The 12,460-nt window shown below is 37.3% G+C and overlaps 1 protein-coding gene across 2 annotated transcripts in view; it reads right to left on the minus strand.

The window, feature by feature from the left end:
• The window catches only part of ctsd (cathepsin D), a 49,117-nt gene that overhangs the window by 15,564 nt on the left and 21,093 nt on the right, over positions 1 to 12,460 (minus strand). Inside the window, exons 1-2 of one of the 2 annotated variants that reach the window (XM_051937259.1) lie at positions 5,593 to 5,718; positions 1,245 to 1,401 (exon numbers count right to left, since the gene is read on the minus strand). In XM_051937259.1, coding sequence (XP_051793219.1) covers positions 1,245 to 1,401; positions 5,593 to 5,654 — 219 coding nt within the window. In that variant the 5' untranslated portion in view covers positions 5,655 to 5,718. Of the gene's footprint in view, positions 1 to 1,244; positions 1,402 to 5,592; positions 5,719 to 12,460 lie in introns of those variants that run through there. The other variant, XM_051937254.1, reaches the window with a different exon arrangement.

Genomic DNA, 12,460 nt, shown 5'->3' on the forward strand with positions numbered 1-12,460 from the left:
TCATAGAGAAGGGTCTTCATAATATTTAGCTGCTCTTGTTATAGCAAATACTGGGCTTTGCAAAAGTTCTGTTACACTCAGTTTCATGATCTTTAGAGACGTTTACATGTCGGAGTGAAAACTTCCATTAAACAAACTGAAAGTTCTACCTTATAGGGCAGGTGTCCTTAATACAAATTTGTTCTCCAGTGAAGTTGTATCAAGATGGAAGTCAAAAGAGTTGAGATATCTGCTCTCCTTCGTGCTAGCCACAACAAGTCTGACAGAGCCAAACAGCTGAACATCAGCCGGATGACCGTCCACAGAGTCGCGGAGAGGCTCGAGAATGGTGAAGATCTTTCAGGTCTTCACCATGAGTGTAACAGAACTTTTGCAAAGCCCGGTATATTAGACAGAACTTGTAAAGTGGGTATAAAGCAAAACTACCTGCCAAGGCCTAATATTACTGGAGAAGCATGTGAATGTAGCATCGGCGGAGATTATTTTTAAACCAACAGCAGCTGAATGCAGATGACTTCCTGCAGTTTTAACCTGTGCCAACCTCTGAAGTGGAAATTTAAGAAGTATAAAGAATTACAATGAGCTAGTTTTTGATTTTAAAAGGAGGACCAGGACATTTAGGAGAGTAAAAGTGACAAACCTTTAATATATCTCTGGTATTTTTGTGTTGAAATTTCTCGTCAATCATTGGCTCAGCTATACAGCACTAAAACCAGTCTGTGATAAGAAAGCACTGGGCTGATATACTGGCCAATATCTGGTCATGTAACTCACCAAACGGGGCCAACCGAATGGTAAAACAGTAGCTAGACAGAAGCTTATCAGACGGGTTTATGCTTCTCTTCTGGGTTTACAATCTTTGCACTGTGACTGATGTGATCATTGCAGGAAAAAAAGTTGATTACTCAATACGCTCCGTCAAACTGGAACCGAACAAACAAACTGTCAGCTGATGAGGATCAAGAGGCTTACAGCTCAGCGAGTCTGATGCTAAAGGTTCCTCCTCTGTCTTTCTCACATTTTAAATCAGCCTCTCTGAGAACTTACTCTATGTTTGCAGGGGATTTACTGGTCTTGACAGACTCTAGTCTAATTTTCGATGCAGCTTTACAGAAAAAGGTCGAGGCGGCCGCAACACAACAGGACCTTTGTTGTGGTTCTTCCCCCGGTGTGGCTTTTAGCTTCTACATGGAGCATTAGGGAAAGTGAAGTTCCCAGGTCAGTGGTTTGAGAGGGATGCTTACGTCAAGGTAGTTCTTCAGGGTCTCTGGAGTGGGAGCATTGCTGGAGGGGAAGCCAAAGTTGTACTTAAGGGAGTGTTTGTCGGCCAGAAGCTCCTCGGCTGTTCTCCCCGAGTCGGTCAGCTCACGTCTGATGGAACGGAATTTCTTTAAGGGAATTCTTTAAGAGAGCAAACAATAAAATCAGTTAGTCCCGTTTACCTGTAGCCTGATAACACACCTCTGAATACCTGCCCACATCTGTGATTCATATCCATTATCCAAGGCAAATAATAGGGAGAGCTGCACACAGTAATCTTGAACCATTCTCTACAGGATGTTTCTGTTCTGAGAGAATTAGCATCCTAGCAGGGCTAACCTTTAAAGGTGGTGTCATGTTTTGTCACAGGACACATTTTAATCAGCTTTTCTGCAGCCAAAACCAGCAACTTTTTGGATATTTCTATTTCATATTTGAGAATAAACAGCTTAGAGTCATTTCTTATTGACTGAAGAGCTGCAACTAATGATTATTTTCATTGAAGATTTATCTGTTGATTATTTTCCTGATCAATAAATTTGCCATTTGGCCTGTAAAACTACTAATTGTTTTATTAGAACCCAAGGCCCAAAATGAAAGCTTCAAATATCTTTTTTCACAAGCCTAATATATTCAGTTTCCTATCACAGAAGAGGAAAGAAACTAGAAAAATATTTACATGGAGTCTACTGGAAGCAGAATATTTTAACAGTTTTTTTCCTCACAAAATTACTGAAATCAATTAATGGATTATCAATTTATCATCTGAATCATTGAAGCTCCACAGTTTATTTATATAACAACATTTTACAACAACTGGAGTTGGCCAAAGTGCTGTACATGTAAAAAGATGAACAACAACAAAATACGTGCAAAAGACAAAAATGGATCAAATGTTTAAAAAAATAGATTAAAGTTTTAAATAGCAAGACAAACAGAAAATTTGTACAACGAATTCTAAAATTAAAGAAATACATAAAATACTAAGATATTAAGACCACTAGGAGCAATCAAAACTGTGAAAACATGTCTTCAGTTTTTTCTTGGCAATGTCAACAGACATTTGTCTAAAGGAGGAAGGTTATTACGAAGCTTTGCTGCTGCCACCACAAAAGCAGAAAAACAAGTGAAAAAAATGTTATTTTATGCATTTCCTGTTATCTCTCCTGTATCAAAAGTAGACTGAACTGTGACCCCCAAACAGGGCTCACACCACATCAGGAATTCTGTCAGACAACACGAATTCCAGGCTGATCAGACTGAATGAGATCATTTGTAAATACCAATAAAGCTGAAAACCTTACAGAAACGATCTGACCAACATTTTGCTTCCTTATCGGCTCAACATTTTATTGCAGTGTTGTAAAATCTGCAACACACATTATGCTGCAACACTGACCATGACTGGGGGGAGGGAGTCTATGTGATGACACTTGCTATAAGACAGGTACTTGCAATGGTTTCCATAACAGTGTTGGACCACATGAGGAAGGTTACAAGTGATGTTAATAAGGTCATCTTGTATCGCAATACCAGTTCTGCCACTAATGAACAGCCTCGATTTGGTACGAACAAAAAGACAGCCGGGTTTGTATTATGATTTAATTTCATACTTGTTGAGTTTCCTGGCAACAAAAACAGAAAAAACGTGCATGAGAACAACTATATCATGGGTTTGAATGAAGGAAAACACAGTCCAGGTGGTTAGGAGTGTTGTTCTTCTCTCGGCTGTAAATGATGTGAAATAAACCACCTGTGTCAACTCTTAACAGTCCAACATCTATATCTCTTCCTGTGCAACAACACGTCTTATCACAGTTTCCTTTTAACATTTTAACCATTTTTTAATCTTATAGCTCTTCCACTTTAGAACATCGCTGCACATTAGTTTTTTTACAGCCTCTGAGTGCAACAAAATTCACTTAACATTGCTTTCCTCCCTGCCCTTTAGCTCCTTAAGTGTAAAAACCGTACGCAAAACTGTTTCCATACAGATTGACAACAAAATGTTCTCTCATAGCTCTTCGGGGTCAACAACATCCTGTCAACACTCTTTCCATAACCCTTTGAATGCAACAACAGATACAGCCATGGCCATAAGTTTGGACACAAGTACCATGACGCTTGTGAATCTTAGAAAATACCACAAAATTGTCACTTACAATACAATACACAACTCCTGAGAACTATATTAAGTTTCATATTTGAAAAATACATCAAAAGAGTTTGGTGTCATTTTGTTATTCTTACCAAATTCGGTTGTGAAAGTACTGCATTTTTTTTTGTTATTTTCTTCTAATATTATGTTTTGGGAACAAAGTTGTTCCAATTGTTGGAATTTATTGATAATATTATATCCCTTGTTGATTTGTTGACTAATTAAACTGGTGCTGTCAAAAAATATTAGTTATGTTCTGTAATAGACATCAAAACAGACATAGGAAGTCATGCTGAGTCCAAACGTATGGCCATGGCTGTATGTAGGTTTACTATTCTCTACAAAAGTACATTAACCACCCTGTGCAAATCCACATGTATATTCATAATGCACCACCTATGCATGTTATAGTGTACAGTCTCCATTACATCATTATATTTGAGCCTTTATTGCTTGGTTGTATCATGTCAATTTCCTCAGTGAGGGCTCAAAGTTTTTCTTATCAGACCTTTCTCAGGGCAGACATTTTGACATGACAACGCAGGTATACAAACATTTGTACGTGCTGTTCCACTTTTCAACCCGCCATGACCTCCTGAGTCACTGTTATCAGTTCCACCTGTGTTTTCCCCGGAAACGCCCCTTGTTGTCTGCTAGCACAGGTAATAGCACAGCCGGCTAACAAGTTTAGCTAGAAGTCACAAGATCAACTCAGACTGACAAAGACATCACGTGCTGAGTGCAGACATTACAGGCTAACTGCTGTGGCTAACGTCAGCTAGCTGTTAGCTAACAAACACAGTGACCGTTGAGTGTTTGCTAACAGAGTTGTATAAGTTGCCAGTTGCTCGTATCGATAGAGCTAAAACAACTAATCGATTTAATCGATTAAAATCGATTATTAAAATCGTTGTCAACTATTTTGGTCATCGATTAGTTGGTTAATAAGTCTATTTTTACCGTAAGCGGCATGTTTTGCGCATATTTTAAGCCAGCCTGCAATCGCGGTGACCAGGTGTGGCAGTAATGAGCCAGTGGAGGTTTTAAGCAACCAGAGGTCACCTGACGTTCACTCAGCGTCATAGACTCACAGTCAGCGGCTGTGCACTCACTGGGAAAGTCCGACAGGAGGTCCTCACATACTCTGGTGAGAAGCCAGTTTCCAAGGGAGAAAATCCGTTACAGTGTTGGAAGTGGAATGAGGTGAAATACCCCTTTTTGTCAAGGTTAGCAAAATCCTACCTCTGTATACCAAGCACTACTACACCAGCAGAGCGGCTGTTTCTACAGCAGGAAATATAGCCTCTAAAAAGAGAGCTAGCCTTAGCCCAGAGCATGTGGATATGCTAACATTTTTGTACTGCAATGCAAAGTTAATGATTCATTCATTAGACTAATGTTTACATTGTTTGTAAAATGCACTTGTTTTCTCTAAATAATCAGTTTTTGTTTGTTTTTTTAGAAACTCTTAAAAATGTGACTTCCATTTAGGATCCTGAAATGGCACTTTATTTTAAGTATTGTTTACAGTTTCACAGCATGTTAATAAGCTATAAAACTCGTTCTCAGGTGAAATCTGTGTTGGTTTTTGGAAAAAATGAAATGCAGTTAACAGCAAAATTGTTTCTATTTTCTTTCTGTTCTCAAATTACTACCTTAAATTTAGTTCACTACTTTTGGAGCCCTTAATTGTGATATTATTGTAGTATAGCTTAAAATACATGGGTGCCCAGAAAATGCTTCTCTACAGGAAAGATGTTTTAAAAGTATAAATGTTGCCTTGGTGAAACTTCATTTAAGATCTTGTGATGTTGGATGGTTGTATGAGTATGTATATGTTGATGAGTCAGTGTTTTGATTGCTGCTAATTAAGACATACTAAAATCCAACTCTGGATCGGTTTTTGAAGAATTTAGGACATTGTAACATGGTTAAAAGCTCTTAACATGTACGTTGAATGACATAGGCCCTTTATAAATATTTTACATTGGAAAATAAAGGCAAAACTAAAATGTAAGCGCAAAAAACGATTAATCGACTAATCGAAAAAATAATCGACCGATTGATCGATTATCAAAATAATCGTTAGTTGCAGCCCTACATGTAGCTAACAGTCACTTTAGCCGCGCTAACAGAATACATATTTGAAATTAACGTTTTTTTTATTTCCTCACCGGACCAGACCCTCGGTGGTCAGGAGCAGGGCGGCGAACACACACAGGAATCCGCTCCTCATTGTGGCAGTAGGACAAACGCAGAGACTCGACAATGACTGAGCTGTTTGTGCTGCTCCTGGATCAACAGCAGATTTTTATCAGCTGATTGACGGGAGGCTCCGTCACGTGAATTTTAAACTACTAGCGAGTGACGTCACTTATTGCTTTTTTTATAATGCCAGTCAGCCAGTCAAACTTTCTGCTAGCTTGTAGTTTTCGTCGTGATTCAGCAAATAAACTGAAAATGACTCCAATAAAAAGCCTCATTAGAGTCAAGATCTGTCACGTACACAAAGCCTTCTGTTTAATATCTCTCAAGACAGAAAAATAATTATCATTATAATCACAAAGCTTCTATTTGTTTTCTTCTGATTGTTATATAAGTGTGAAGCCACTCCTATACCAAACAGTGAAATATTTTATCTTCTGTGCACAAGATAAGCTGAATAATATTTTCTTATTTTCCATCTTGTAGTCAGTTTAATTTATTTTTGAGCACCAGACAAAGGAAACAACCTCGCCCCTTTAAAGGTGGTATTATTTCAATAAAAGCTCATTTTAGAGGGATATCAAAGCAGACTTAGCACTTACCAACTGCACCTGTGTTGAATCAGATGAGTCACTTTGAAGAGTGTTAGGACCCCAGAGCTTTTGTCTTCTGCTGTTCCTCTTACAGGTCTCTGGCTGGGCAGAGCTGTAATCATCTAACAAGCTCATGTATACAAATACTCTATGAACTAGCTACACCTGGGAAGTGTAGCAAGGCGTATATAAGCCAGCAGACTGGGCCAGAGCTTTCTCTACTCACCTCCATGTCTTCAGTCAGCCATCCGGTCCTTTAGGGTATTTTGTTTGTTTTACACTGACAACATGCACTACATATTTCCACTACCTCACACACACGCCACTATTTTGTTTTTTTTCTCAATAAATATTCTTTTGCGAAACTTAAAAACATGTGCATTTCCTCCTTTGTTGTGCCCTGAAGAACCAGTCGAAACAAGGGCAAACACTTATGCAGTTAATTATTTTTCACATAATTAATTACCATTATATTGTGGAAATTTGTCTTCACTTTGAAACAGAAGCATTTTTGGGGGGCAAATTCTTTTCCAAAAAGCCAAATTAAACTGTGATTCATTGTTGAAATACAATCAAAGAGTTATTTGTCCACATAATAAACAATTTTGATGAAAAACTTCTTCACATACACTACTGCTCAAAAGTTTAGGGTCTCTTAGAAATGTTCTTATGTTTGAAAGAAGGCAGTTTTTTTCAATGAAGACAACATTAAAGTTATCAGAAATCCAGTCTAGACATTGTTCATGTGCTAAATTACTATTATAAATGGAAACGGTAGTGTATGTGTTTTTATTTCTGTGTTTTCTTCCCTATATTTCAAACAGAAGAGAGAAAATTCTATACGTAAATGGAAGATTTTTTTAAATTACAGTGTACACAACAAAAAGAGTATTTTTGGGGCTAAGGCTGCAACTTCACAATATACAGTTTTGCTTTCATGCTAATAGGCATGCATTTTAATGTAAATATTTCTGATTTAATTCCACAGAGCTGCTCATCTCTGTCAGTGAAATAGCATAAAGATCATGCATCAGTATCAAACTCTTAAATCCTAATTTTCTGGTTTAAGAGTTAACTAGATTTCTGACAGAGGAAGTTGACAGTGATGCAGTTTTATCCATTTAATACAATCAAATGCAAGGTAGCAACTTATTAGAATCAGTTTTTGGATTTTTTGCATCTAATTTTCTGGATTTTCTTTTTTTGCTTGTTTTTTAAGCTGAAATTCTAAGCTGAGGTGTGAATAAATAAAACCACAACTAATAAAGGTTGACAGTGTTTTTGCTGAATGTAATAAGTTATTGTGGCATTTCATAATAATGCCAGTTGGGGAGTGAACTGCAACTTTCACTTATTTGTTTTAACCACTAGGGCCTCTAGGGGGCATAATTGTCTTGTCTTGAATAGAGTTCCTGTATAGAAGAGTTGCGACAACTGGGGATTTGACGCCATTTTGTTTCCATTCACTGTGCCACGCACTAATGCACCCATGACTGTGTGTGTACTCGCTTAGCACGCTATGTGTTTTACTTGGATTTTTACATTCTAAGCTTTCTAGTCATCATTCAAAAGTAAAAAAAGGATGATTGCTTATCAATAATAATGATTTTTTGTTACAATTTAGAGGACAGATTTGTGTATAAAGACAGGAGAAACGGAAAGGGGGAAGGGACACTTATGTAGACTTATTTGAGCAATGCGAAATAATTTGTTTCGGCATTCTTGTATATTCTTTTGGTGCCCCCATCTTCTTCATTATTCTTTCTTTTTACCTTCTCTCTCTTTAACTATCTCTCTTCATCTCTCTCATCGCGTGTTCATATCATCTCTCATCTCTTTTATTCATCATCTCATCTTATATAGGTTCTCTCCATCATCTCATCTTACATTTTATCTTTTTTCATCTCTCTTCATCTCAGCTTTTTTCTTCTCTCTTCTCATCTTCAAGCTATTCCATGTTTCTATCTCTTCATCTTATCTCCAATCTCCTTCTTTTCATCTATCCTCTCTCTCTCTCTCTCTCTCTCTCTCTCTCTCTCTCTCATGTTCATCTCATAACATGAAAGTACATACATGGGACTAACCTGGCACAAAAACGATGATGAAGTCGATTTCATCGCACTCTCTGGACTTTATTTTCGCACAGTTTCCTTCTTTCACAATTACTGGGAAATCTAAACATGTGGAATCCCTTCTCTGATCGATTTGTGCACCCAAAGGCACAACAGCCCGTCATTTTTCAGGTATTTAGGAAGTGTTGGAAGACCTGGAATTACTCTCTGCGGTGTAAACAACGTTAACAGGAAAACCCGACGTTCATGAATTGGAAACAAAATGGTGCCCATAGAGCACATGACCAAATTTTTTTTGGACCCGTCATGTCGCAACTCTTCTATACAGAAACTCTAGTCTTGAACCTGCTACCTTCCACTTGGTAGTCTCTCTTCTTACCCCCTGAGCGACTTGCTCAGATACTAAGTCTTCTTTTTTTTGCGCATTTATCATCTATTTTTTGTCGTTTTCAAGTTTTTGTTTTAGGCAACACTTCAGCCTTTGTGCTGGAGGGTTGAATTCTCAGTTCCAAGACTCTCCAAAGCCTCCAGACCTCTCGAGTCCTCAGGACCTGAGCTTTCACACAGTCTGAGGGCTGAAAATTTTTAAGTCCCACAGTAGACCTCTGTTAGATTTGACTTTCAGACTGTCTAAGGACTCAGACTGGCGACCTGTCCAGGGTGTCCCCTGCCTTCGCCCGAGTCAGCTGGGATAGGCTCCAGCACCCCCCCGCGACCCTAGTGAGGATAAAGCGATGTATAGAGAATGGATGGATGGACAGTCCAAGGACTGAAATCTTCTAAGTTCCTGAGTAGATCCCTGTTAGTTTGAACCTTTCGACAGTCTGAGGACTGAAAACCTAAAAGTTCTTGAGTATTTCTCTGTTAGTTTGAACTTTCTGGTTAACAGAAGCCTTAAAATTTGTGACCATGAGTCTTAATTTCACATTTAGACCATCCATCTGAGCTCTTCTCAGACCTTCACCTGTGGGTTCTTTAGAAATCCTGAACAAACTTTGATTCTCTTCACTGAACAGTAAAGTTTGTGGAGATCAGAAGGTAACATTAGTTTGAGCGATACCTTCAACTACTAGTAGACTTGATCTGGAAAGCAGTTTTCTGAAATGAGCTCTTAGTAAACCTGTCCACAATCAAACCAAAAACATAGAAAGAGGAAATGTTTGAAGAAACAACTTGATGTTTTCATTTCAGACTAGAAAACACTTTAAGACCTTTATCTGTTTTTGCTCTTTTTGATCGTTTTATTGTCTCTTCTGTTTAATTTTATCTTCTACAGTCTAACTGGTGTCTTTTCAAATGCTTTTTCTTTAGTTTGATTCTTCTTAAATGTTTAGTTTTGCTCTTTTCTCACCTTTTATTCTTTTGTAATGTCTGATTTGATTTCTAAATGTTTTGTCTTTAAGTTTGTTTTTTCACATTTTATCGGCTTGTTTGAAAAATTTCCTTTTCTTTCCAAATGTTTAATTAAATCTTTAAGGTTTTTCTTTTTAAATATTTTATCACCTACTAATGTTTATTTTTCTTTTTAAATACTTCATTGTATTTTCTGTTTAATTCCTTTTGAAAGTTTTCTTTCAGATTTAATTTTCTAATTAAACATTTAATTTTTTGATTAAATGTTTTGCCTTTGAAAAGGTTTAATAATTTAACTAAATGTTTTGTATTTTTAAATGTTTAATATTCTTCTTAATTGTATTTTTGAAATGGTTAATTATGTCATTTCATCTTTACTGTTTGATATTTGGGTTGAAAAAATGTTTAATTTTATAATTACATATTTTGTAATTTCTCTTTAATTATCTAATTGAATATTTTGTATTTTTAATATAATTTAGTTGTATTTAATGTTTAATTTTCTTTATAAGAGTTTTATTGTATTAAATGTTTTTTTCCTTTGTTTCAGTTGCTTTTTTATGTAATTTTTCTTTATTCTTTTTTTTCCTGTTTAGATTTTAACCTCAACCTTAAAAATGAAACAAACCCTTAAATCACAATAAAAATACTCCTGTTGTCACAATCATGAGTTAGTCAGTTATTCAGTTTATCAATTCAACTTTATTTGTTTAACACCTTTCACACAGATGACAAAACTAAACAAGCAAAGAAAAAAAGCTATGCTAAAACAAGTATTAAAACTCAAAAACATTTAAAAAAAAAAAAAGATTTAACATGGTAATAAAATGTGTTCAGGGGATGGAGGGAGTTTATTGAAGTCTTCTTGGGCTCACACGGTAAATCATTTAAAATAGAAACTTGATACTCAGTGTAAGGAAACTGCAGAGCGACAGAAGAACCAACAATATCGCCCGTTTTCTCCTTTAAGGAGTCGACTCTTCTTGTGCTTTCAGACCAAAGAACTACAGACTCTTCACAACCTGCTCAAACTCTTGGTACAGGACCTCACCACACAGGTCAAGATAGTTTCCTTCTCATTTCTACTCTGAAGCTCACCTTCTCCTGCTCAAACTGCTGACAACTATTTCTGCTGCTCCAAAGTCTGGTCTCCAGAACGTCCTAAAAACTCTCAAAGTCTCTTCTGCTGCAGGTTGCTTTGTAGAACTGTTACAGAAAACCTCACTAAACCACATGGAGGGACCTCAAGATAGTCGTCCAAATGAAACCGTACTAAAACCAAACTAGCACAACCCAAACACTAAAGTCTCCTGCAGCCTACCAGAGAACCTCTTTAAACAGAATCAGGACAGGAACTCTTACCTTCTGGACAACCAGCGTTGGTTCACAAACAAGAGTACAGAATGTGTCTGACCAAAAACCTCTAAAGACTCACTACAGCCAAGATAAAGACACAACTCAGCTGTACCAAATCCACTAATCACTGCACACATTAGCACCATGTGCTAACTGTGGCTAAAGAACCACATTTACCAAGACAACTATCCAGTACAAAGCCCTAAAACACACCAAGAAACACATTAAAGACAATTTTACTGCTGGAAGTTGCAAGCCAACGCCTAAAGAACAAACTAAAGCAACGAAGTTAAACCCAGTTCAGTGAAGAGAAGCAGAGGAAATGTTTGACTGCAGACATAAAGCAGGAAGACACTGAGCTGCTCAGGTGTTCCTGATAACACCAAGCAGCCTCCTGGACAGCCAATAGGAACACAGCTTACTGGAAGTCCAGTGGGCTGGCTTAGTGAAGGAAATTTAAAGTTGAAGCAGAAAGTTAACAAAGAAAGTAGAAAACCACCTTCTGATACTTGAAACCTCTGAGTTTTCACACAAAGAACACCTGAACATGTCAAACTGGTTCCATAGTAGAACCTTTACTGTAAAAATGTCATAGTATGGTGTGTTGATCAAAAAACATTACGACCTGTCATAATGACGGCTGTCTGGGTTGCCGAGGAGCAACACAAAAACAGGACAAACACTGGTTTCCAGGGGGTTAGGAGGATATTTATTTGAAAGAGTAAGTTTACAATAACACAACATGTGAGCAGAAAAATCACAAAGTCTGTCTTTAGTTCAGCTGAAAATATTAGTTTTTGTCTTTTTTATTGACCAAACTTTTCAGGAAGTAGATGAAGAATAATTAAAGCTCTCATGTAGAAGTCCAACTTATTTTGGATCCTTGTGGAGAGTTTAATCTTAGAGTTTGTAAAGCTGTTGAGTTTTTAGAGTCACATGGATTGTTTTGACATTTAATAACTGAGTCCTGAAATAAAATTACAGTTGTGGATTTCTGTCATTTAGTCTGGACTAAACAAATAACAGCAGCATAAATCTCAAACGTCTTTATGAGGAGTCTGGATTGAGGTTTCTCACTTGATAATGATCAAAACATGAAATTTAGGTTAGTTTAAAGGAATATTCCACCTTAAATCTTTGAATGTTGACCTAAAAGGTTGGTTTCAGGAAGTATTCCACCTACAAGGTCCTCACACATCCACCTTAAAGGAACATTCCACCAAAAATCCCTGGACATGCACCTAAAATGTTGGTTTAACCGAGTATTCCATCCAAAATTCTCAGAGACCTGAGGGGCTGGTTAAAAGGAATATTCCACCTAAACCCTCAACTAGGGCAGTATGTGTAGCAGCGACAGCAGAAAGAGGTCCTCTCTGGGTGGAAGAACCGCGTCCAAGTAGCAGCTCCCTTTCTGCTCTTACCTTACTCACTGAACTCAAGTGCCATGGAGGACTCCAGCAGTT

Source organism: Acanthochromis polyacanthus, chromosome 2, assembly GCF_021347895.1.
Source record: "Acanthochromis polyacanthus isolate Apoly-LR-REF ecotype Palm Island chromosome 2, KAUST_Apoly_ChrSc, whole genome shotgun sequence".
Lineage (NCBI taxonomy): Eukaryota > Metazoa > Chordata > Actinopteri > Pomacentridae > Acanthochromis > Acanthochromis polyacanthus.